The sequence below is a fragment of the Conger conger genome, chromosome 3 (assembly GCF_963514075.1).
Source record: "Conger conger chromosome 3, fConCon1.1, whole genome shotgun sequence".
NCBI lineage: Eukaryota > Metazoa > Chordata > Actinopteri > Anguilliformes > Congridae > Conger > Conger conger.
The window spans coordinates 62940087-62967992 of NC_083762.1; the positions used below are offsets into that span (position 1 = coordinate 62940087).

Here is a 27906-nt window from a genome sequence, read left to right on the forward strand (position 1 = left end):
CACCTAAGATATTTCATACTAGTAGGCGAGGTACAGTAGCCGGGTCAGAAAGGGGCGGAACTTTCCTAATGTGTTATCCTATGTGAATTAGGAAGAAACATGGCATTGATATTCAGAGACAGGTCTACTTTCGTACTTTGGATGTAGTCTTTGGATGTAGACACTACGCACGAAGGTAAGTTTAACAACTGTTTGGTCTTCATCCGTTTGAAATGGCAAGTTATATTATTATTTCTATGCCTATGTACATCACTAATTTAGTATAAATATTAAGTAATCTGTTGGGAAACAGGTCTGTATTTCACCGTTTAATATCAAATTGCCTAAAGAGACTTTGTCGGCTTCTGCGTAGGGATGCGGTTCCATCCCTTGTGGAATTGAGCGCATTATAGCTAGCCCTATTTACGGCAGTACTATCTAATAAAAAGTCATAATTTTTAATATAATTTATTAGAAGGGAAATGTAATAGATTTACATTGACTCCAGTTCCTTTGCAAAATACAGTACGTTACGATAAAGTGCCCGGTTGCATAAAACACCTTACATAAGACTTAAGAAATTACACTTAAGGTGTTTTATGCAACCGGGCACAACATCAAGGGACTATTTCCTCAATAGCCTATTAATTCATAACGTACTCATAACCTAAATTAGCAACGGTAAATCTTGTTGGAATGTGGAATCGAGGTAGGCTATTGTAGATTCCCAGATTCGCAGATGTCAAAGCATGTCTCTCACATATTGTCTGTTAACGGTGAATGTCAATAGACAGCGACGTTTAACCTCAACTCTGCCATATCCTTGCAGCGCAGTGACAAACTGCGGAGATGGAATCATTTTTTTTTAATTTTTTGCTCCCAATCACCACAGGATAATCTGGGGTGGGTTTCCCGAAGCACGTAGGCTAGCGGTAAGAATGTCTGGAAGTAGCTCTTCAAGACATTTGCTCGACACATTTTAGGAGTGTAAAAAAAACAAACAGTTTGTTTTCTTCAGAAATGCTTTGGGAAAGTGATCATATGTTATTCTGCTTCTTTAAGTTTAGGCTATTAAAAACACTATTCAAACTACCTCAGTCAATTTGTGTAGCCTGTTCTCTAAATTCAATTATGTTGAAGAAAGCCTGTCAATTTGATTTCGCGTTGCAAACACACCTAATGAGTTAATTGAAGTAAAGGCTATCATAGTAGTACTTTTTGTGGGAAACGCACGTGAAATCTTCCAGAGCGGTCTTGAAATTGAGCGAGGTAGGCTAGATCGTTCATTTTCAAGACACATTGGCCGCTATCGAGAAAACTTTAATAATTAAAATCGTGTATGTGGTATTAAAATATGAATTATTAGGACTCGGGATTTTCTGATTTTGCTGGTGGGGTGTTGTGTCAAATGGATTGTTGGCAAAAAATATAACCTTCGTAAATCGCTCTGGATTGGAATGCTAAATACCTCAAATGTTAACTTTAAAAAATATGATTCAGTAGTATATTTTTTCCATTGTTAAACCATTGTTACAGCGCAGTTTTTTGGCCGATTGCGCTTCCTTTTCAATATCAAGCACATGGACTGCTTGATGCCAAAATTAATTCATCATGGTTGAGAGTGTGGGGAGAAAGCATAAATCTCTGCTTTTTAAAAATGACCTGGAGTATCTAACTTGGCAACTGTATTTTCCCCCCCCTCCCTCCTTAGGCTACGTGCCAGCCCTTCACATTTTTAATATACAATCTTAATGTCACATTTAAATTGGAACAGGGGCTCCTAAGTGTTTTGTACGACCCTTGGGGAGGTTCTTCAGCAAAATGGGTGAAGAAAGACAATGGCATAATATATTGCTTTGTTTATATATTATGTAAAAGCTAAATTACTATTAAAATAATCTTGGGTTACATGTCCTGCATAATGAAATTATGATGTTAGTCACTGCATTGATTAAATCTGAAACCAGCAGTCCCATTTCAACCATTATCATGTACAAGGCATGTACAGACCCGAATTTCATTTCATTATTAAATAATAAATACCAAGTATTATATACAGGTGGTCAAAAGGGAATATTTTGAGTAATTGCGGGTTAGTAGGTCTACACGAGATACTATATACTTAGATTTTATGCAAACCATTCTGTACAGTGAATTTATAATTGCTCAGTGAAAAAGGAAACCTTTGGATGAAGGGAAGGTAAATATCTACTTTTCCCATTTTATGGGGAGTCGTTGTGTTTGAACGCAGATGCTAACCCCTCATAAAACTCACAAATCCTGCTGGAGTGAATGAGTGGAATCACTCCACAGGTCTTTCAGCATGTGTTCTAAAGTCTCCACTCCTGCAGCTTGATGGATTTTTCAGGAGGCCAGACACAGGAGCCAACACTTTAATAGCTATTTTGTAATTGCTCCTGTTCCACAGAGTAATACTAACCCCTTGCAATAGAGATCTGGACATAACAAATGTCCCATTCTTGTTGTAGCACGTCAATGAGTGTGCCTTCCCTTGCTCAACGCATTTCCAGAATCCTTTAATATCTGATAAACAATGTATGTTGTGAACACGTACACAACCCATGCAGCTTTTTAAATGGTGCCCTCTAGACATCAAAGCTGCTGCCTTGATGAGTACCAGGTGATGGAAGTCTTAAACACTGGAAGGGAAACATGTAACCATGGTTTTTGTTCATCTCTTTGTAACATGACTGTATGTTTGTGTCTCTACAAATACAGTTGTTGTTGATCTAAACAATGCTGAAGTGTTCATTAAAACAAAAGTCCCTAAACTGGGGTCCAGGTAAAAACCAGAAAAACCAGGAAAAAATGTTTAACTTTGAAATACTGTTTTATTAATATTCTAGGTGGCACGGACGGTGCAGTGGGTAGCACTGCCGCCTCACAGCAAGGAGGTTCTGGGTTTGAATCCCGGTCTCTCTGTGTGGATTTAGCACGTTCTCCCCGTGTTTGCGTGCGTTTCCTCCCACAGTCCAAAGACATGCAGGTTAGGTTGATTGGAGAGTCTAAATTGCCCGTAGGTATGAGTGTGTGAGTGGATGGTGTGTGTGCCCTGTGATGGACTGGTGACCTGTCCATCGGGGGTATTCCTGCCTTTCGCCCAATGTATGCTGGGATAGGCTCCAGCCCCCCTGCAACCCTGTTCAGGATAAGCGGGTTAGGATAATGAATGAATGAATTAATATTCTATGCTATGATGATATTTTGTAATTCCATATTTCACCAATGGCATGGTTTATAATTTCAAACAAACAAAAACTTGCCAGATTCACACATGAATCTTGTCATCACTGTAGGGAGTAAATGTGTACATTTTATTGAGCTTTTTCTATGTAAATAGCTTCTTATATACACTCAGTGAGCACTTTATTAGCTATTTATTAGACTTTATTTGCTACTTATTGGTAAATTCTAGCCTATCCACTTCACGCGTGTTTCAGTTGAGATTATTCAGATTAAATGCTTAAATTATGTGTGTAGGCATTTTAAAAATCCACACTAGTGTAGCCGCTTCCTAAATATTGGGCAAAATGTCACTGGATATGTTTGGCTTGAATCTCCAGCCTGTGTTACCCAGAAAGAAACTCCACCCTTGAACTGCCTTCGGCTGCCTCCTCATCCACTGTCTGTCTCTCTTGCTCACGCAATTCTTCCTCTGTAAATTCCAGTTCAAAACTGTAAAGTTGTATTTCTTCGTCAAAATCGAAAAAATCCTCTAACTTGGTGAAGTCAGAGCTGTCCGTCATATCGCTCAGGCTTATGGCTTAAAGTTCTACCTAATAAAGCTGAAGCAAAAGTCAGCTTTATTAGTTTCCAATGAGTGTATTTTACTGAGCTTTTTCAATATGTAAATAGCTTCTTATATAGATCCATTATGTGATGATATTCAGATTTGGACATTCTTCTATGTACAGGTATAAGTGTGTTAAACAGACATGTAGTGTGTTAATGTGTCATGTGTGGTACAGTCCTGCAGTGTGTCTGCCTTCTGCACCTTGCATTGCTGTGCATGCCGTGCCATTCTCAGGAATCATTCTGTGATTAAGATGAGGCTGGACTGATCAGGAACTGAGAACACTACGGCCTCCACGGCAGGGACGCCTGATAGAGCTGTAAGTGTTGCTGCAAGCTGGAAGTGTTTTTCAGTGTCCGAAAAAGAAGGTGAAGTTGTGAGAATTTTTCAGACTGATTTTAAATATATATGCTATGTATGCCTGATAGCATCTTAGTCACAATTGCATAGGAGAAACAATTATGAATATAGAAGTTAACTGGAATCCTACATAGGTCTACTGTAAGACTACTTAAGCCTTGTTAAACCAAACTTTTATTTTAATGTGTATTATAACATTATATACAGTAATAATATGAACAAGTTGTTGGGCATCTTGCATATGTCTGTTCCTCTTTCCAGACGAAGATGTTTGAAGCAGTCCTGCCACTATACCTGCGGCTCTGTGTGTCTCTCCTGGTGCTGTCTAGAATAAGAGGTGCCTTTATTAACATTACATTATACACCAATCAGCCACAACATTAAAACCACCTGTTTAAACCAGTTTTTTTTCATGATTAAAAGTGTATATGTCTATAAACACTTAATATTTTCTTATTTAAAAACGAATTACTAAACTAATTACAATTACTAATAACTAAAACTAGGATTAGATGGCATGCATTTTAAAATTTGGCAGGCATTTTTTTGAAATATGAAAAATTCTACAGGTCCTGGAGCGTCTGTTAACATAGACATCATCATGAATACCAGTATGTACCAAGATATTGAAATAACAAAACAATGCACCCCCCTCTCAATGCTCTTACAAGATTTCCATTTTCATTTAAAGATTTAACTTTTGAATGCAGTTCACTTATGATTATATGCTTATAAAAGCACACATATCATATACTTAAATATTCAGTGTTTATAGTACATCATAAATGAATGCAGATTTTAAGCCAGATTCCGGTTCTGGTCCGATCTATTACTGAACAATAATAATAATAATAATATATATATGTATATATGTATGTATGTATGTATGTATGTATGTATGTATATATATATATATATAATTATTTTTTTTGTGTGAGAAAGCACTCAATAAATAATAAATTATGAAGGACAGTAAAAAGGACAAATAGAAACATTACATTACAGAATGACACCAAAAATTTTGATTTGAAGACAAGTTTTGGAGACTTTACAGACAAACAAGCATGATTGCCTTTGGATTTAAGCCTAGAAAGTTGAGGTCCAGGCTATAGGGCACGGTTTCTCCACCTCCATAATGGATGGAGCTCAATGACTGACTTGTTTAACCATCATACATTAGCATCATATACATACATACATCATATACATTAGCCAGATGGAATAATTTTTTTTATTTTTATCAGTGAGCCACTGACTACCTGAGAGCTTTTCTGAGTTTTGGTTTATTCTCACCTCTCTCCTGTCACTAACACACAGCACACTCGCCTTACATTTTCAAACAACTGATGCTTATGGGAAATGGACCAGAGACACAGCCTGACACAAAGCATGGAAGTCGATTTGCGTTGAACTTTTTTGATTTATTTGCTCTGTGTTAATGGATTGGACACGTTTTAGACACAAATAGAACTCAAACCGCCTGTCCATAGAAGTTTTTTTTTATTTTTTATTTTTTTATTTTAGAACATAAAATATAGATCATGTGATGTTGCTCAAGTGAATAACTAATGCGTTTACCTATTTCTTGTTTTGTAACATAGCACAGTATAACAAATAGACAATTTCTCAATATGCACATTGCATTTTCCACCTTGAACCCATTCCTGAATCTTGAGCCTGTACCAGGTCAAATTTACAGGCCGCATACCACAGACAGCAGTGGTATGCTCCAGAACAGGCAAAATAAATAACAGAAGTGAGGGATGTCTTGCGGTTCTTGGTGCAAATTCTAGCTGTAATCATGGCCAGTAGGTGAAAGTCTCCAAACAATAATTGTCTGCAGATTTTCTTGTGAAATATGTTTCCTCTGGAGTTGGTGTTTGCTTCACTGTGACAGATCCTGCATCTGCCTTAATTACTAGACCTAACCAAGGAGAAAATAAGGCCTGATATATGTATGTGTTTATATTTTCAGTGCCTTCCTACTGCAGATGATCTGAAATCAATATCAGGCAGCCATTTTAATTTATTTTTAAAGCACAGGAAAATCATTTCTGACACTGGAGTGCCAGCACATCATGTTCAAGTGAATTCTTTCAGTACACTATTCATCTTGTGGAAAGTTTATTTGGAAGTAATTAGAATTTTTTTGGATTTGATACTTTTGAGAAGAAGCCATGAGCAGCACTGTGGCTATGGCGATGTAAGCATTTGAGGAGTGGAGTGATAACGAAGTTGCCAGTGCAATTTTGCGAGGTCATTAGGCTCAAACAATTTTCTGATGTGTTGACACAAGCCCATTGGGTTCCAGCATGCTTCAGTGATGAAAGAGCAGGAAGTGGGCAAAGCTCAGTGATCACAGTTGAGAGCACCACCCGAAGTCATTTCTCACCCGCCCCAAGTAGATTACAGTTCACTTCTCACCTCCACAGGAAGAATGTGACTCTTCTGACAAAGGTACATCCTTTTGTCATTATAAGTGCACATCAGTTACCATACCCATCCTTCCTCTTACGCAAGCCCTGGATCACTTTATTTATTTAGGATGGTCCCATCCAAAGTTTCCAAAAATAATGCGTATGATTATGGGTGTCAATGGAAAATGTGAACGTTGAGGTAACTTAGTCAGGCAGAATGCTGACGTCTATAAAAGCTTTGATCGGTTCTCTTCACTGAACACCCTAACTCGACCATCACAAAAGAAGTTTGTCATTTTAATGTTCTCTTTTCATTTTAATGTCTTGACCTATCTTATGGAGTTCAAATAAATAAAGTAAAGTAAATTAATAAATAAATCATAATAATAATAATAATAATAATAATAATAATAATAAAGCCAGGGGTCAGCAAACCTGGTCCTGGAGAGCCACAGGGTGTGCTGATTTTTGTTTTCAGCTTAAAATCAGCAACCGATTCAGACCCAAGGAACAACATACATTAACTACAATCAACTGCTTTCATTGATCGATTAAGTGGCGAGTGACAACGAAAGCCAGCACGCCCTGCAGCTCTCCAGGAACGATGCTCGCCGACCCCTGCCCTAAGCTGAGCTAAACCAGCATCTTTATCCTGTCCCCAGCCCAAGTGACTATGGACGGGAACAAGACAGCAGTGAGCGGGAAGCTGGCCACGCTGTCCTGCAGCTACACCGTTCCAGGCGACGTCAGTCAGGTCCTGTGGAGCAAGACGGCGGAGCAGGGCGACACCAGCGACTTGGCCTTCTACAACAAGCAAACGGGCACCACAGTCCGCAAGCCCTTCCAGGAACGGGTGTCCCTGAGCCACACACTGGTGGAGTCCCATCTGACCATTAAGCCGGTGCGAACAGAGGACGAGGGATGCTACACCTGCGAGTTCCACGTCTACCCAAAGGGCACCAAGGCCGCCATGGCCTGCCTCACCGTCTATGGTACGTTTACAGTGGGCGGCAGACCACTGGGTAGAGAACTGGGCTTGTAGGCTCTAGTTTCCAGGTTTGATTCACAGGTACACGGCCATTTTACTCTTGAACAAGATACAGCAATTCACCTGAATTGCTTCAGCTGCATACATCCACAACCATGTACAAATGGATACAAAGAAAAAAAGTCTGGATAAAGGTGTATTCTGTAGCATGGCAGGGTTCCATCATGAAACTGACAACCAATGGAATTCAAGCTCAACTGCTTTATTTATCGTAACTCAGACAAGTAGGGAAACTGTGTGTGTGGTTCTTCTTGTGTGCATACTGTACTCTGTGGGTCATGTAAAGGTTATTCTGAGTCATTTGTCTTTCGTGTTTTTTAGTGGTTTGGCCTTATTCAACAAAAGAAGGGAAACGAGGAGGAAGGAAATAATTTTAAAGGAGTGAATGGCTACTGAATGTGTGTGTGTGTGTGTGTAGTTTCCTTTAACCCAGGACTGCGAGCACATTCACGCCTCCAGTCCCAAGAGATGTTGAAAAATAGCCCTGTGAAAACAACATGTGGGACACATCCAGCATTGTGCTGAAAGCAGGGTAGGACAGAGAGCTGACCACGGAATGAGTCACTGCTGTTGCTGTTCGTACTTACTGAACACTGAGCCAAGGGGCAAATCACTCCTGTTACTGCTCATACTTACTGAACACTGATCCAGGGAATGAGTCACTCCTGTTACTGCTCATACTTACTGAACGCTGAGCCAAGGGAATGAGTCACTGCTGTTACTGCTCATACTTACTGAACGCTGAGCCAAGGGAATGAGTCACTCCTGTTACTGCTCATACTTACTGAACGCTGATCCAGGGAATGAGTCACTGCTGTTACTATTCATACTTACTGAACGCTGATCCAGGGAATGAGTCACTGCTGTTACTATTCATACTTACTGAACGCTGATCCAGGGAATGAGTCACTGCTGTTGCTATTCATACTTACTGAACGCTGATCCAGGGAATGAGTCACTGCTGTTACTGTTCATCACCTTTTCTGACAGTCTTGTACCAGACCTCAAGCTGGAGGCACCAAACACTGGGATTGTGGCCTTTCTATGACATACTTTATGAAACACATTTTAAACCGCATCGTGGATTTCTTTATTAGACTTCAGATAGGCCTTTCAGAAATGACCCACCAGTGATATTTTTAACAATCGTACATTATGAAATCTGTGGAAGAATTAATTCATTGTAGACAAGCACTGAATTTTTATTTATTTTTCACCTCATTGGGAAACAGTTTGCAGGCAGGCAAAATGCAAAGCAATGTGTGTGTGCTGATGGCAGCGATCGAGCGGTGCTAACGGGATAGTGCTTTGAAAGAGGCCATTGTGGTTGGACGGCTGATTAATTCGACTCTGGCGCTGTTCTCCTCACAGCGCGTTCTGTCCGCCGACCAGCCCCCCCCGGGACAATGCCCCTCGCCCCAAACAGCAGTGTTTCTGTCTGCTGCAGAATCACTGCGCCAACCATTACAAAGAATCAGTGGGTGAAATGGCTCTCTCTTTCCCTCTTTCTTTCTTTCTATATCTCTTTCACTCACTCACCTTCCGTCCATTCTCTTTGCTTCCCTCTATGCCTTTCTCTCTCTCACCTTCCCTCTATCTCTCTTTCTCTCATCTCCCCTCCATCTCTCGCTCCGACTAAGCGAGACTGTAAGAGGTGAATGATATAATTTCAGGTTTTGAGCTCCTCCACCCCCACCTAGCTTAATCATGTCTTTGTGTTCACTTGTTTGCCCCTTGTTGCTCGTCAGTTGAGACGGGGGTGTGTCATTGTATCCGTCTGTGGCAAAGACAGGCTTTATCCTCTCTGTCTGATGAGCAGGAACCAAGCTTGCTTATTGTTTGTGGCTAACGTGGGGGTTGTCTGTTGTTAGGCCAACAACACCAGACCATTCATCGCTAGCAAGCAGCTTACATTGCCACCGCACTGTTTGACTGCACATACGGGGATTGCTCAGGGGTCGGGAAGCAAAAATGAATTTTCCATGCTAGTGTTATGTAGTCTGACTGTTCTGCTGACAACACCCTCCAACAATCCCAATATCTGAGGCCAGTGCCCCCCGCCCTCTTTCGACCCCATAATCTTTTCACAAATTTTGTCTCCAAGAACTCAGAACACTGATTTCAAAACAGACTCCGCACATCCAAGTTTGGCAACCTGATTAAGGTTTGGTTGATACAGGAGGCCATTGCCAGTGTATCCAGGTTAACCTTTGAGGAATATGTATAATGTTTGTTTTGGGGATTTCTTCTTTCAACAGATTTTCATCTGGATTACAGAAGTTTGTGAGGATTGTATAACATACCCTGATTGTATTATGTAGCCTGCAAAAGGCTCTGCCTTTGTGTCTCCTGCGGTTTGGTGCAGGGATGTGTTTCGGACAGAATTTAATTTCCCTTCCTTAGCATTTCCATTCCTTAGCTCCTTCCCTCTATTTCCTAACAGGGAAACATGTTTCTCCCAATGTTTCTATTCTGTTCTGTTCTGAATTCTGTTTCACTGAACAATGAACTTCCTGTTGGTGCAGATGTGAGGCTACTGCAATTAGGAATGCAGCTTTGGTGTGGCCACGGTGTGCATCTTTGCAGGAAAAGTGTCATTGGCCAGATGGCACCAGGGTTGTGTTGTGGAATTTCTTGACCACAAAGAGCAACTCACACGAGCAAGTTCTCACACTCTTTTATCAGAATCTGGCAGATTTTTGACCTTTTTTTGTGTGCTTTTTTTAGTTTTGTTTACTTCTCTCCCACCCTCCTTCCCAGTTCTGCCGAAACCCGAGGTGACCTACAGGACAGTGTCTCAAGACATAATCGAGGCCAACTGCACTGCGCTGGCCCGACCGGCGGCCCAAATCGCCTGGAATGTTGCCGGGTACAACAAGACGCTGGGCCCAGCCATGTCGTCTTTGATCCAGCAGGGAGATGGGACCACGCTGGTCATCAGCACCATTTTAATCCAGGCCGACCTGCTCGACGACCAGTCTGTCAAGTGCTTGGTCTCCCACCAGGGCCTGGACTCCCCGATGTCTGTGTCCGTGAACATCAAGGGTAAGTGCAGCCTGACACAGACTGAAGATCCCTTCACTTTGCGCCATGGCTCCCCTGACCCTCTTTAGATACCCTTGGTTTTTCCTCTTTCTTTCGATTTATGTCTTTCTTGAATTAATCAGTATAGACATGCTTTCTGTCTAATCGTACATTGTTTTGTTACAATCCAAATTGGTGTTTCTTTTTAGGTTAGCATTACTCTTAGTGATTATGAATGGGCCTCTATGGGAGCTGTGGTGGCGCAACAGGCTAAGATGCAGCAAACTTTTCGATTGCCGGTCCTGCCATGGGCTAAATCCCTTGGCTGGCTCACGTGGAGCGTCATACTTGGCTCGCCACTTCTAGGGAAGGACTACAGGGGTAGGAATGCCGCATACAATCAACCATGGGGTGCCTCGGAATGACGGTACCGCTTGACACAAGACAGCTTGAAGATCCGCCGAGGAACGGGGTCGTAAGCGGTGTATCAAAGCAAATGCATAAATAATTGGATTAGATGGGGTACAAATGGCTACCAAATAGGGAGAAAAATGTGAAAAAATAATTCTAATAAATGGGTCTCTGCCTTCTTAGTGAGCCTGTATTTTTGTATTCTTTCTTGAGAGTAATGGTTTTCTCCATTAATGTTTGTCGCTATTTGGAGCATCTGGCCAATGACTTCAGCAAACAGAGCAAATGTCCGGCCGCAGATTCTATAGTCTATAGACCAAATTCTCTCTCTCTCTCTCTCTCTCTCTCTCTCTCTCTCTCTCTCTGTGTCTCTCTCTCTCTCTCTCTCTCTCTCTCTCTGTACCCACATAGCACCCTGTTCTGCATTTACTCCACAGGAAATGTTTGTGTCCTGTAAACTGATGTCTGTTGTCAGGGACATTAACCTTCCATGTGTGGTTTCTGCCCGTCAGCTGAAAGCTGATGTGTTTGACTGTGATGCTTTTATTCCACGCTCACCCACCCATGTGAACTTTCAGACCAATTTAAAATAAACATTTGTAAACGGATTTGAAGCCTTGGTGCAAGGTCACCAGACAGCATTAGATGTTTTATTCCCTTTTGAGGTTCTGTCAGCCTTTGTTTTTTTTTTTCTGTCAGCTTATTTTTTCAAATTTGCTTAGTAAAAAGTATGGGTAGTATTTTACAACTGGTACTGAGTCAACATTTGTGTTATACTGAGTGTTATTCATGGCTGAAGCCAGTCAGTTAAATATAAACCAAGATAATCCAACAGTGTGCCTGTATTAAAAGTATATAAAATTCCCATGTATAAATAGCTTGGGCATTGCATTGCTGACATTTCCGTGCAACATGGAGTGCTTGCCTTGTTGTAACACGTTACATTACATTACATTAATGGCATTTGGCAGACGCAATGTGCAGTTGACTAAGCAGGAGATAATCCTCCCCTGGAGCAATGCAGGGTTAAGGGCCTGGCCCAAGGGCCCAACGGCTGTGTGGATCTTATTGTGGCTACACTGGGGATTGAACCACCGCCCTTGTGGGTCACAGTACATGTACCTTAACCACTCTGCTATAGGCCACCCTACATTGGGTTTCTGTGTGTGGATGGGCCCCACAGTCTAGAATCGAGTATCAAGTATCTAGTATCATTGCATTTATATAGCACTTTTCTAGATACTCAAAATGCTTTACAGTGAAGAGGGGGAAACATCCCTCAACCACCACCAATGTGTAGCTCCCACTGGGTGATGCATGGCTGCCATTTTCTGCCAGAATGCTGGCCATACACTAGCTGCGGTGGAGAGGGAGAGAATAATGTTAGTGCCACTGGAATCAGGGGATGATTAGGCCGCAGGTTGAAAGAGCTTGGTTGGGGATTTAGCCAGCACACGGCTAAAGAAGCAAGCAGAAGCAAGACGCCAGGATCACCATTCATGGTCTACGAATCATTACACCCCTGTGACATCATCTTGAGGAGCAGCCTGGTGCCCACAGAGATGCTACCACTGTCTCTTGCAGCAAGGCTTGGACGAAGACATGCAACCCTGCTGCACCCAGGACCCATCCTCCTCAATCAAAAGCCCAGAAGTGTTCCTGATTTGTGGCGGGAGAGTGTCGTAGAGGCGATCCGATCGAGTGAACCAGACACTCGTCCTATATCACAGACTATCGGGAGCGAGTTTGGCCCAGTCACAAAGCACATTCCCCCACCATTACACAAACATTCCCTTTGCCTTCTGCCACAAAGCCAGCATCAGTGCTTGGTGATTTCCCAGTCAAAAGGGGCCTTTTCCCCCAACATTCAGGCAGTATTAGAGTCCTCGCCGGCTCATAATCTAAGCTGGCCAGGACTCACACAGGCCTATGTCAAATAAACACCAGGTCGCTGGCTCGGATTCGACCCGGCCCCCACTTTAGAGCCAATTCAGAAGCCCACGCTACAGTCTGCATTGCTTTCAACCAGGTCTGCGTTCAACCTTTCTGCTTGGACCCGGAAGTGCAAGCTGAAGCCATTGTACAGCACTATTGGCAGAACCTACGTTTAGCTTTTCTGGGAAAAGCATACAAATTTACCAAACTCCCATTTGGTATGTCCCTAGCATCCTACACCTTCGAAATGGCGGTGCGGGCTGCTATTGCTCCGTTACGACAACAGGGCGTACGTGTTTTAACCTATCTGGACGACTAGCTTGTGTTAGCCCCTTCCAGGGAGTTGGCTGTAAAACACAATGAGATGCTGATAACCCACATCGAAGGATTGGGTTTCACCATCAAGAGCGTTTTCACCCGAGCCAGTGTGTTCAGTACCTAGAGCTCCGGCTGAATTCATTCTCAATGACGGCGCGCCTCTCCCAGGAGAGAATGCGTCAGTGGAATCACGATTATGCGCCTGTTGGGTCTAATGGCGGCAGCAATTGATCGTAGTGAGAGAACTCTCGCGCTGGCAAATGCTGAGTGTCGGTGTGGCAATGGGCGCTATCTCAACTCATGTCCCTATATACACAGACTCCTCCACGAAGGGGTGGGGTGTGGTATACAATGGAATGATGGCAAGCGGGTTCTGGAACCCTCCTCTGCCTCTAAGATCACAGCAGTATGGCTTGCATTACAACTTCCTCGGGGCAGACATGGTCTTATCAGAAGCGACATCAAAGCAACAGTTGCTTACTTTAACTGACAGGGCGGCAGCAGATGTGCACATCTACACCGGCTGGTGGTGAGGATCTGGACTTGGGCATACCCGCAAGTTCGCTCCTTCTGGGCGCTATACGTCCCGGGACAGCTGAACTGCGGGCAGATCTCTTGTCTCTGGGCAGTCCCTCCCCCCTAGAGTGGTGTCTCCCCCCACTCGTGTTGGGGAGGTGTGGTCACACTTTGGAAAAGCGAGAGTGGATTTACTCGCCTCCCGACAGAATGCGCATTGCCCATTATGGTTTGCGATGACAGCAGCCGGCTCGCCCCCACTGGGAGTGGACGCGCTAGCCCATCACTGGCCCAAGGGCCTCCTCTATGCCTTCCCTCCCTTTGGTCTGATACCACAGGTTCTAGCCAAAACGATAGAGGAGAAGAAACCCCTGATTTTGATCGCGCCAGATTGGCCGCACAAACAGTGGATGTGCTGATAGAGCCCTGCTGCTGACTGGCGTCCCGTGGTGACTTCCCCAGCGCCGGGACCTCCTGTCACAGGGGGTGGGGACCATTTTTCATCCCCTCCCAAGCAGGCTGCGCCTCACGGCCGGGCCCCTGTTAGGAGCAGGCTCGTGAACATGGGATTGACCGAGGCAGCTGCATGCTCGCGCTATCTCAACTACAATGGCTTATAAAGGCAGATGGGAGGCCTTTGAGACTTGGTGTCTCGAATGCTCTCAGGACCCCCTAGTGTGCCGTATATCCATAGTGCTCAACTTTGTGCAGAGACTACTTGATCAGGGTTTGTCTTTGTCCACATTAAAGGGGTATGTCTTCGCAATTTCTGCGTGCCATACTGGCTATAGTGGCTCTATGGTGAAAATGTGTCTCGGAGAAAGAATGACGGCTTGCGATGCCGCTTATATAGTCACCATATGCAAATTTGGTTGCCGAAGTGCATCTTTGCCCTGATTGGCCATCGTTTTTCAGTCTCGAGATTGGATAAAATCCAATTCCCAAAGAGCTTAAAGCTCACTAATAACTCATAGAACAATGGGTACCACTGTACCCGGAAGATATCCTTTCAACAGAATATTATTCTACCGCTTGCAAACATAGCCCCATATCTTACAGTATTTTCCAATCACTTTAGTATTTTAGTTTAACATCTCCCAAGTTTGTGCTCAATTGTCATAACCTTAGCCACAAGACTCAAAACAGTCAGCACTTGTCTGCCTGTTCAAAACCTTGCATTGTGCAATTTATGAAATCTTGCAATTCCATACTCATTGGTTCAAGGAACCAATCGTGAAATACTATAGGAACATTTGTTAGATGACGCGCCCACGAGATACCTGTAGCTTCACTGATTAGCTGTTTTTACAATCCTTTCATATTGCAGTAAAACATGGTTCTTTTTGTGGTTCTTAATAAAGGGAATAATGGAAAGAGTAGAAGAGAGTCGAATACAAAATACAATTACAGCATAGGTTTGTTTTACAGTTTTTACAATTGCTAACAAGCATTTTTTGATACCTAGTTTACTTTTTCAGAACTTTTCACGCAGTTAGCCAAACAGCACTGTATCTGGACCGAATCGTGAATGATTTTTTCATTGCTTTTACTAAAAATGCATTCAATGGACACAGTTTTCACAAATCTTTGTGTTTAGAGTTTTGAAAATTTGGATTTGTTTTGTGTTTTGAGTTTTGTGTCTACAGTTTTGAAAAATGACCTTTTGAATTTAGTGCCAAAACTAAAAACAAAATCACAATATCAGACTCGAAGGCTTTGCTTTTGGCTTTTCTCTGGAAAAAAAAGCCTTGGGGATTACTCTGTTTCCACCCGCCCTGTATGAAGTTATGTCTGTACAGTGCAGGAAAAACGGCTAATAAAAGCATTTCCTTTCCTTTCCCTTGACTTCTGTGCTGTTTTTAGTCCTACACAATTGTGGTTTGGTGTACTTGAAAAGACATAAACATGATGTCTATTTTTCTGACAGTCGCACACAAGAAGCTGTCAAATAGTCTGAGCAGGGATACCACTGGATTCAGATCTCCCAGATGTCTTTTCCTTTTTCGTGGATGTTATAATTGATGACAGTTTTCAAATTATGTCTGTGTGTGTTACACACCTTCTGCTGTGGATTGCCATTATTCTGATATAACTGTTTTTAGATGTTTTAGCACAGTATTCCATTAGTTGAAACTTCTGGGTTTTCATAAGTATAGAGTTCTAAAAACTGTCTTTCTATTTAAGAAAATGTAATCTTTTCTTAGGAAAAGTTAGAAGTTTTGGTTTCAGGATTGCTACGCCCCTTTAGACCTCAGGGGAACACCACATGATTGCACCACTTGCAGATGTGAGGATTCCCTCGATGAGCAGATCACTTTTTGAGCATACTGGGCTTCAAGTAAATGAATCTCCTGGTTCATGATGATCATCCTTTATATATAGATGTCACAGTCAGTGGTGGAGTTACACAGGTCCAGTTTTTCTGCCTTTTACTGGGTTCCGAGCATATCACCAAGAAACCAAAAGATCTTCTTAAATGTCTGTTGTTCAAATGTTTGTTCAAAAGTGAAAATTCATAGAAAATGTGTATAAAACACAAAGCTGTGCTTTAAGATGTTTCTGTCTATATGTATCAGAGATGTGTTGCATTGTGAAACCTGTGCTATTTGAGAAAATGCCTTTCCATTTTTTTTTAAACGATGTAAAATGTGATGTCTTGTTTGTGAGCTTATGTACTGTGTGTAGTTATTAGGTGCTGTGTTTTGTTGACTTTTCTGTGTGTATATGCGGGGGTTTTCCTGTCAGACCTGGGTCAACTACATAATTATTTTGGATTCAAATACTGTTCTGTGCTTTATTGATCTTGGCTGGTGCAATTGAGCCAACCAAGAGGACCAGAAGGCGGAGTTTGAGAGTATTCCAGTACATTAGGCAAGCTCAGTAAAGCATAAAAAAGCATTTGAATCCAATACAATTACATATCTGACCCAGATCTGTTTCCTGTTGGCTGTGTTGTGAGTATGTGTGGTCTCTGTTGACTGCTTTGCATTTATGGGGTTGTGTCTTTCTGTATTGCAGTTGGCAAAGCTCTTGCTATCCTCATCTCAGTGACCGCTGTGGCTGCCGTCCTCATCATCTGCATGTGTATCTGCCTATGGAAGTGCTTCATTCGCAAAGGTGGTGAGTGTGTGTGCGTGCGCGCATATGTGTGTGTGTATTTGTGTGTGCATTTGTGTATAAAATTGGGTGTATGTATGTGTATGCCTGTGTGTGTGACAGTGAGTGTGTGTATGTACATGTGAGTGTGTGTGTGTGTGCCTGTGTGTAGGTGTGGGTGTGAGAGAGTAAAGATTGCTATTGCGCTCTAAAATGTAGTTATGAGCTAGATAGCGAGCAATTTGTTTGTTTGTGCTTCTGCTATTAACATTATTTTCAATGTGCTTTGGAAGAACTACACCTGCTGCCAGATGTACTGAGCCTTTTGCGACATCTTTCAGATAGAGGTAGGATGCATTCCTCCCCAGGAATAGTCTTTCGACTTTGCTGTTGATGCTCACTTACTTGTTGAGTGAAGCACCAGCTCACTAGCACCAGTGTAGGTGTTTCAGTCACAAGCTTCAGTGCAAGTCAGTGGTAAAATCGCAGTCAAAGTATGAAGCCAATCATTGTTTTAGAGAGAACATGACATCGAGATCATTTGTGTGCTGAAGGGTATAGCTCTGCGATGGGTAGAAGGTAGAGCCTGAATCCAAAATCACCACAACACAAGGTTTCAGATTTTGTTAGTGTCTCACACAGAGCTTGGTCATGCCCTGTCAGCAAGGCATGTGATTTGGTAAGCATATATCCCAAAACCCATGTCATGTGACCTCATGTGTGCTACTGCAAAGCAAGACTATGTGATTCAGGTCTGTGAAAGCCGTAATTAGGAGCCTCCCATTCTGCATAGCCGCAAAAACATAACTGAATTGAAACTATTCCAGGTCATCGGCCTCATGAGGACACTGGACATGGGGTGTTATGCACACAAACTGGAACTTTCCTTCATCCGAGTGTTGAGGGATGGCACTGTTGTATAATGTCTGTGGAACTGGGTTTGTACTTCGAAAGGTTGTGGGTTCACTTCCTTGGTGGGACACACCTGTTGAATCCTTGAGCAAGGTGCTCAATCTAATTGTCTCAGTGAATATCCAGCTGGAATAGTGCAAGCAGTGTTGAGTCATTTTGGAAAGCATGGCTGCCCTTAGTTAGCCATGCTGTGAAGAGGAAGCCCTGCACAGGTAGAGGATCTTGGTGGGGTAGCTCGGTCCTCTTTTCCCGTAGAGGGTTAAAACTTCCAGAGCATGCTGATGTTATTTTCCAAAACAGGAAGGTGCAGTGATGTCACACAGGACAGGGCAGGTGAAAAGAGCCAAGAAATGTCCTGATACCCACCACCTTCCCGTGTATGGCCAAGCCCCTGACCTCTGACCCCCACCTGTATGTGCCCGCAAGCTGTCAGCTTTTGAAGGACAATGGTGCGGGACAGGACATTGCTGTCAGCTCCCTGGCAAAGTCATTCATACAGTGTATTTCCACAGCATTAGTTTGCTACTTTTATCAGGTACTCTACATTTTCTTTGGTGGGAACTGAGGGAGATTCCAGTAAATCATTTCCCTAAGCGCTAAGCGTGTCACCAGATATTGCAATGATTTGTGGAGAGTTTTCAGTAATTACACATAACTGTAATGGTTATTTTTTATAAGTCTTCTACTTACACCCACTCACAAAGTGAGGAGGTTATTTTGGTTATCACTAAAATCGCCAGGCTCTTTTGTGAGTAATTGTGAGTAGAAAATATTGATGAAATCCAGGTTGTTGTTTCATGTGACTTTAGTGAGTGAATTATGTGCACTCTCACTCTAGTTCAGTCAGTTGTGTACAATGACATAAGTGCATTCAACCTTTAATCACGTGTATTATGTGGGTGGTACCAGACCTCACTTTGTGGATTCATGGTAATTGTAGCTTATGGAAAATGAAGGATGTGTGCTGCAATCATAGCTCTGTCATTAGGGCTGCAATGTGTTGTAATTACTTGGGGGGGGGGGGGGGGGGGGGGTTGTTGGGAGGGGGAACTGTCTGGCACAGAAAACCATATCGGGTAGCAGTGCCAAAAAATTAATAAACAAGCTCCCTGAAGCAGAACAGCTATCATTGTTTTAAATCTTCATTCAAAATGACATTTTCCAGTTTGTTATTGTGAGTGCTCTGTTTAAAGCGATGGATTTGAGAAGCTGCGGAGTTTGACAGCTGCCTTTTTTTACAACTCTTTAGATTTTTACATTTTTGATATTCAAAGCTCTGGCCAAGGCACCTGAACAGCAGAAAGACCAGAGAGGGTTAGTATGTGTGTGTGTATCGGAGGGAGAACATGTATTTAACACTTAGTGCTGTTGAAAGATGCTCTGTCACAACTGTGAGTGGAACCGTGCTGATAAGACCCCTTTTAATAGACTGGAAGCTGAACGGTAAATGGTTTGGCATTTGTATAGTGCCTTTATCCAAAGCGCTGTACAATTGATGCTTCTCATTCACCCATTCACAAAACAACGGCGATTGGCTCCCATGCAAGGCACCAACCAGCTTATCAGGAGCAATTGGGGGTTAGGTATCTTGCTCAGGTACACTTTGACACACCTCGGGCGGGATCGAGCCTGCAACCCTCCGACTGCCAGACAACTTACCTCCGAGCCTGTTAGCAGCACTAGCACAAGAGCACAGACCATGTTACTATCCTATCAAAACTGAATCAGATTGGGTATATACGTACTTTATAATTATATGTTATATTATATTATAGGGGTTGCCTGTAGCGTAGTGGTTAAGGTATATGACTGGGACAGGCAAGGTTGGTGGTTCGAATCCCAGTTTAGCCACAATGAAATCCGCACAGCCGTTGGGCCCTTGAGCAAGGCCCTTAACCCTGCATTGCTCCAGGGGAGGATTGTCTCCTGCTTAGTCTAATCAACTGTATATCGCTCTGGATAAGAGCGTCTGCCAAATGCCAATAATGTAATGTAATATGTCCATGTGCCTGCTAACCTGTAATTTGTTGGATAGCGTACCTGCTAAGTACTAACAGTAGTGAATAAAAGCCAATATATGCCCTGGAGATATCCACTTCCATAATGGTTAGGGAACTGGGCTAGTAACTAGTTCCTAGCTGGGGCAATGCCATTGTACGCATTTTATACATTGACTCACACAGTCAGAACCATTAACCCTCACAATTACTCATCGACAGACAATTCACAGACTTATTCACAATGGTATTGCCGTCTATTCACACATTGCAATTAGGGCGTGGGCCAATTACTTTTTTTCCCCACAACATCACATTGCCTCACTCTGGGAAATCCAGTAATATATTATACAAAGCCTGGCTTGCTCAGTTTACCAAGATCATATATAAATATTCAGGTTGTGTTCCTCATTATGTCGGGCTCTGTATAAATGCACATAGACATTTTATTTTTATTTTATTATTATATTATTCTGGTGCAGGAAAGGACAGAGTGTTTGTTTTGGCCATAGGTCTGTCTGTGTCCCCTGATGTTTCATCACTCTTTTTGTTTTTGGGTTTTTTTTATGATACCGTGTTCATGTTGTGGGAAAGCTGTGGTAGATTAGAGCTGTCCGTCATCACTGTGCCAGAAATTGAAAAGACTGGAGATTCGGAAAGACAGGAGGAGTGGGGGTTGAGGTGTGGAAAAAAGCCAGACTGAAAGGAAAACTGCATGAACAATCCTCCACTGTTCAGAACTGCACAGACATTGGGGTGTCAACCAAGGACATTAGGCTGATTTTCGGTGTTTTTTGGGGGGGTTTATAAATGTATACTGACCTGAGTGATGATTCACACGGTACAGCTAAAGGAACATGCTTCAATGTTTGCAAGAATGTGGAAAAGGGTTATCTTATTTGACTAAAGACAAGACTGCTGCATGGGCAGATATTTAAAATTCTGCTGCCTTTTTATCCCACTTTTTTGTATTGCGTAATGTTGTCATTTCTTTGGCAGAGAGGGATGTGCCAGCCACTGTCAAATGGAGTTAGGGCAAGAGTAGTGTCAGATTGTTTTCCTGTAGAAATATTAGAAGATGTATCCAACATGAAGTCAGTTGCTTCTTAGACTTACTGATGCACCACCAGTTTGAATGACCTCTTCCGCTTGAGCACATGATATCCTGTTTGCACATTTAATTTATCTGCGAGTTGAGTGGACTTCTTGCATTAGTGTCAGGCTAGTCAGGCTTATATTACCACAAGTGCGCCGTTTACTGTATGTTTTCTTTCCTTTCCCCTGCACCTACAGCACACGAGTGGAAATCTGGGCCAGAATGTTTTTGGAGATTAGAGGCAGGGAGTGGTATTGCGGGACTGCAAGTCCTCCTGCCCCGACCCTTGCGGTTTTCCTCATGGCCAGGAGAGTAAGGGCGGGAGAAAAGAAGAACAACGCTGGCCAAACCCTTGAGCAGTGTTAACCGCTCGGTATTTATGGTTACATAAAACGTGTAAAAGGCTTGGCTTCCTCTGTAGCCCAAACCGCTTCAAAGAATGCCAGAAAATCAAAGCTGAGAATTCCCGTAACATGCCATTCTATGGCTGTGCATATTGGGCCTTTGCTAGATGGAGATTCAAAGCACTAATAAAGTTTCATTATTGTGGGGGGGGGGGGGGGGGGGAAATGGTTTACCACTAAACTTTCAAAAATAAAAATAGGATTGTCAAATAAGCTCCGGTGGTTTTTCTCTAAGGATAATTCTGAAAAGTGCGGCTGTCATAGTCATTTAAAATACAGCTGTTAATTTATGAAAAATAAATAAATACATGAATAAATAAATAAATAAAAGTTTTTTTCAGCATTGTACCTAGCAGAAGTCAATGTAGAAATCATCACACTTTTTAACCATTATGGTACCCCTATTTCTGGGCACCCTAATGTTTGGAACAAATGGCTACACAGGTGTTTCTGCTTAGTCAGGTGTGGTAGTGCAAGCATATGAGCGCTTTCAGTGTCTGGTCATGATTCTAGGCTTTTGATTGCCTTGGAACCAGTTTGGAACATAATTAAGGAGAAATAGAGCACTGGTGAGCTCAGTAATCGCAAAGGGCCTGGTAGGCCAAGGAAGACCTCTACCGTTGATGACCAAAGAATTCTCATCATAATGAATGTCTGAAACAGTCTTCAGGCAGCAGTCATGGATTTGCCAGTGACTGCAGTCCTCAGAGTTCACAAACAGAACTACAGGTACACAGCAAGATGCAAGCTACTAGTTAGCTGCAAAAACAGGATGGCCAGGATAAACTGTTGCTAAGCTGTACCTGAAAAAGGCTGCTAAGTTCTGGAAAAAAGTCTTGTGGACAGATGGGACCAAAATGGATTGTATTAGAGTGATGGCCAAAATGAGCTGGCCAAGATCCAAAGCACCCCCCCAATCTGTGAAACATAGTGGTGAGGGTGTCATGGTTTCAGCATTAATGGCTGCCAGAGGTACTGTCTCACTTGTCTTCCTTGATAATTTAACTTCTGAATTGTACAGAAGCATTTTTCTGCTGAAGTACAAGCAAATGCCTCAAAAACCCAGTGCTTCATTCTACAGCAAGATAATAATCCCAAACATACTGCTAAAACAACAAAGATATTTTTCAAAGCTAAAACTTTAAATTCTTGACTGGCCAGTCATTCACCTGAACAGAATCCAATTGAACATGTGTTTCATATTGTGATGGGAAAAATGTAAGAAAACATGCAGGAATGCAGGAGCTGAAGATGGCTACAGTTTGAACCTGGAAAAGTATCACCAGGGAAGATACTTAGCACCTGGTGATGTCAAAGGGTCACATACTTAAAGCAGCCATTGCATGCCAAGGATACTGTATATGGCAAAGACTAAATATGACCGCTTTCATAGACATAATATTAATATGTCCCAAACATTATGGGACCCTGAAATGAGGGGCTATACATCCAAAGTGTTGTAATTCCAACCTAGTGTAACAAAGTGTATAGAATATAAATAAAAGCTGGGAATATGCACTTTAACATCATCTGAATTGTTTGATGACTAATCTAAAATTGTGGAGTAAAATCAAGAAAAAAAAGAATCGTCCCAAACATTTTGGAGCTCACTGTATGTTCCCTTACATTTAAAAACATTTCTAGCAATCATTAATGCAAAAGTACATGGCGACGATGATGAGGCCTTCGTCTTCACATTCTTGCTTGGTTTTTAGAGATTTCTGTCTGTTAAGAACATTTAGGGACAAAAGCCATGAAGGACAGAGGAAAACAGATAAGACTAATTAATCATTGAAAAGGATTGTTTACAATTCCATGCAAGTACAGGAAGTGAAGGGAGTGACTATTTCCCATCCTGCAGAGGAGGAAGGCTTGAAGCTCCCACTCTGCACCATGAGGAAGACATTGGTCATTCCTGACAGCCTTCTAGATAATCCTTCAAGAGAGGATTTATTAATCTAGTAGATTGTTGTCTCCTCAGTGCATTTGCTGAGAATGGACTTGGTGAGGTTCTTGCTGCTCGCCTATTGAGTCTTTCAAAATTGTGTTTATCAAGCTCAAAAGTGACATCTACCGGTAGAAATGTGTAATTGATGTAATTTTCTGATGTTTTAAAAATCTTTCATGACCAGCACAGTTCCAACAATTTGCGAATTTCAGTTTCTTAGATGCTATTTAATAGATGTTCCTTCATGATATTTATTATGTTTCACTGAAAATTATTTTTCGTTCAATCCTCTTTTTGAGCCCTCTTTGTTGAAGGTAAAGAAACATTGAACGCTTAGATGCAGCAGTGTTAAATTTAGCAGATTCCAGCAATGCTTTATAAGTGAGACTTAACCTTCCATGATCAGGTTGGCACCATAGAATTTCACAAAAAGGCCAAACATATGTGCATTTGCGCAGAACATGCACCTGGGCATATGTTTTGCGTTTGTTGAGTGTGTGTGTGTTTGCGTGCGTGTGCATGTGTGTGTGTACGTGTGTGAGATTGAGAAAGAGAGAAATATTATCGCAATAATATTTTGTTTCCAATTTTTCAGTGTCAACCAAACATTGATTATGTTTAATTAATATTCTAATAAATGAGAAGAGGAAGGTCGTTTGTGCCTGCCCTTTGAGTAACGAAAACACACAAATGTCTTGGACGTAGTGGAGTCCGTTATTTGCACAGGCCGTTCCTGTTTAACGATGTGTTTAACGATGTGTGTGTGTGTGCGCGATATCTCCCACAGAGGAGTTTTAAGTCAGTTAGCCCCTCTCTGCCCAGTGCTGCTCCTCTGAGCTACAGGAAAAGGATGCAGCACAGTGACTCTCCACCCTCTGGGGCAAGTCCACCGCTGCCATGGAAACTCGCCCAGCCGAAGCGCCCCTCCCTCCCTCTTGCTCGTCACACTGTTCCCCAGTTTCCATGGCTACCAGCCATGTTTGCATCACCAGAATCACTGGTGCCACCCACCATCTTGCATAGGTAGTGTACGCGGTTCACTTTGTTACCCCTATGACCCACACATGAGGACATGGGCGTATGCTTTTTCCATGACCTACCTCTTATTCAAGCTGTAGCCTTGCATACGTTCAGATATAGCAATATTTTTGTTATCATATTTGAAACTAAATCCAACTTGGCACACATATTCAGCGCAGCGTTTCATTTGCATGACGTGAATGCCAATGCAATGAGTCTGAACTGCATACATGGTAAATGGTTGACAATTATATTTTATAATTATTTATCCAAAGCACTGCACAATTGATGCTTCTCATTCACCCATTCATATACACATTCACACCCCAACGTCGATTGGCTGCCATGTAAGGCACCAACCAGCTCGTCAGGAGGATTTTGTGGCTAGGTGTCTTGCTCAGGGACACTTCGACACACCCTCTGACTGCCAGACGACTGGTTCTCCCGGGTTCCAGCCCATTTTGCACTATTTTTGGGGTGAGACATGTTGACTAGAAATGTCCTTCTTCATGTGATTTTGCTGGAAGGTCACAAGTCCTGGCAGAACCCTCTGTCTCGCCCTACATCTCTGCATTAGTCATAGTGCGTTACAGCAGCTGGTGTTGGGCATATTCTTCTCCTGTTTGTGGAATCTAATTGGAATTCATTCACAGCGAAGTAACACACTGTCAATCACTTCCCACTTGAAAAGCTTTATTAGAGTTTTTGCGAGGGATGCGTCCAACAAGCCTTCCATCTGAATCTCAACATGCTAATCACTAGTGAGGGTTTAAGTAGCCTGTTCAGAGAAGTAACAACAGTCCAGTAAACCTTCCCAGGAAGGAATATACTTTGCACCCGGACTTCACAGGCACCTCCACTGCAGGTGTGAACCTCTTTGATCTGTGTTTCCTGTAATATCCTATTCAAGAAACAATACTAATGACAATTGAACCCTCTATGTGACCAACTGTCCCTACTATTGTCCCTACTATTGTAGAGTGTGTGTGTGTGTGTGTGTGTCTGTGTGTGCCTGTATGTTTGCGTGTGTGTGCGTGTGTGTGTCTGTTGATGTGTATTCAAAATGAAGGTAAACCAAAAACAACTGAATCAGAGTAAAACACTCAAAGTGATATATGATAAATCTAAACTTAAAAGTTCAAACCTATCACTGGTCAGACTGCGCTGTGAAGGCCATCTCCCATGGTATGAAAGTTTTTGTTTGTGAATTCCGTAATTCTAACCATATAGCCAACACTTAAGCTTTGTCTTTATCTATCTCTCTCTCTATCCCCTTTCCATCGCTTTCTCTCTCTCCTTTGCAGATTGATCAGTTCAAAGGACCCAAGAGGTTCCTGGGAACAGCGGTTTCAGTCACACATAGCTGATATGAACTATTGGATGTGAAAATGAACAGGAACACTGGAGAAATATGCAATGTTCGAAACTAAAACAAGGACAAAAAACTTTTTTCAATTTTTAACCAGTTTTCAAGTAAAAAAATTTGTTTAACTTCATGTCACACTATTCGCAGAGATGGAAGTGAGGCCTGCTGAAATGAATGGGAGATATTAATGCAATGGTATTTTGTGACTGGGATGGTATGTGACTGCTTCTTGCCCTTTGCTGAGATATAACACAGCTGTGGTCCTCAAAGTGCATCCTCCCATTGGAAAACTACAAGCCATGTATGGCCATATGTTTTCTATCATATTTTTCAAATCTAAAGTGCTTTTTATTCAAGGGCCTGAGAAAAGTAATGACCTTTCTGTCAGTGCTAATGTGAAACTCGGGCTGGGTTTGAATCAGGATGACTACTCCTTATGTGAGAATTTCCCCATGTGACATCAGAATTGGCTGGAATCCCAGAGTTCACCACAAAAGTAGTAAGATGTCCCCTTGTTTTACACTGTTTAACACTGCCACTGAAAATCTGAAAGCCATTACACAGAACGCTGTACAACTGCAACCAAACATTTTTGTATTCTGTTCATTTTATACATACATATTCCATGGATTGTTCTCTTGTGGAATGTAACACTCCGCTGAAAGGTATGATTTGGGTTTACGGTCGGAAAGGGCACTCCATGACAGACACATTCTCGAAATATCCCCCTCCTCACCCCGCCCATCCCCTCTCCCATCCACAGTCTCAGAGAATATGAAAGTTGTATTGTACGGTTTGTTCCTGAGGTCAAACTCTATGGTGTTGACTCCTACTGACGCCCAGCTGTTAACGCGCCACAAACGTGCATTATGCAGCATGACTACAACTGCGGACAGAGTATCGCCAGGCAAGCGTTGCCATGGAGCAGTGGCGCCAAGTGATGTCTAGGGTTTCTTTGAGTGTGAAGGACGCTATTGGAAAGGAGTGGAATGGATTGGTTCAGCCTTCATGGTAAAAATCCACAGTACATTCTGCATTACTGAATCGCTGTAAACCTGTTGTCAGAAGTAATCGATGTATGTACATATATGCCATGGAGAAAAAACTACTGCAAGTCATTTATTATTTTTTTCATGAGACCTGATACCTGTACTGGTTGTAATATCCTTGTCCTTACCTGGTTATCTAATCGTCAATAAATAAAGTTCTTATAAAGTTCTGATAAAATTTTAAAAAATAGATGGTAAAAGGGTAATATGCTATCCTTCTCAATGAATTGAATTGTTCAGCTTTTAAGCTTCAGATTTGTCATTAGAATATAATGAAAATAAGTATTAAATAGTAAAAAAATAGTTTTAGTAAATTCTTGAATATTTTCTCAGGCAGTTTGAATAAATATAAGCGTTTTGCCGTCAAGAAATACTGTCTGGTTTTCTGGGGTTTTTTGGTTTGTTTGTTTGTTTGTTTGTTTTTTTGTACCAGTAGAATTTAGGTGTCATTATAATTAACATACATAATCATGTGCACTTGGTGTCTGATTTGTAACGCTGTAGATTGAGATTGAGTGTGTGTTAAGGGCTTATTAGGCTTTTGAAAGATTATGTTACACAAAGGTCATATGATCTGCAAGTGCTTCCTACTAAGTATGCAACTTTCAGCACCCAATGGTCTCTTGAGTGTGGGGTTTTAATGTATGCAGTGCTGCTATATACTTGGGGAAGCAAGACAAAATGAAATTTAATGAACATTTAATTTTGAATTATGTTATATTTTTAAAAGATTTACATTGTGACAGCAGGGTTTAAAGCCTTTAATCTTATTTGGTACCATATCAGTGTTGTGTACTGGTTGGAGAACTGACCTTGTAACCGGAAGAATTATGGGTCACCTCTCAGTTCCAGCGGGCATATTGCTTCAATAATTATTCAGCTTTACAAATAGATATCTTTAAGATAGTTTTAAGCAGCTTTTTATACTATGCTGATTGAGAATCATCAGAATAAAAAAATATTAATATTCATAAATAATGTTCTCATTAAATTAATTGTTTCTCATTTTTCATGTCGGATTCTTTCACACACTGGTTATCTTTGTAAACACATTTTGAAGCTTTGTCCTTTTGATTTGCAATGTACTGTAGAAGATCAATAGCAAATCATGTGAAATTTCCTGACATTAAAAATATATATTTCTGGCAAATTCCTGTTTATTTAGACTTCACCTTAAATTGCGACAACAAAAGTAC

At 41.9% G+C, this 27906-nt stretch overlaps 1 protein-coding gene across 5 annotated transcripts; it reads left to right on the forward strand.

Moving 5' to 3' along the window:
- zgc:113337 (uncharacterized protein LOC503741 homolog) lies at positions 1 to 27715 on the forward strand. 5 transcript variants are annotated; one of them, XM_061236158.1, is made up of 7 exons: positions 1 to 175; positions 3969 to 4112; positions 4415 to 4490; positions 7233 to 7562; positions 10379 to 10663; positions 16841 to 16942; positions 25600 to 27715. In XM_061236158.1, exons 3-7 carry the CDS (start codon positions 4421 to 4423, stop codon positions 25602 to 25604), a joined length of 792 nt encoding a protein of 263 aa, XP_061092142.1. In that variant the 5' UTR covers positions 1 to 175; positions 3969 to 4112; positions 4415 to 4420; the 3' UTR covers positions 25605 to 27715. The 5 variants fall into 5 exon arrangements, with proteins under 5 accessions (XP_061092142.1, XP_061092145.1, XP_061092143.1 ...); XM_061236161.1 differs by having other exon boundaries at positions 16841 to 16939; XM_061236159.1 differs by having other exon boundaries at positions 4028 to 4112.
- Positions 27716 to 27906: the final 191 nt, after the last annotated feature.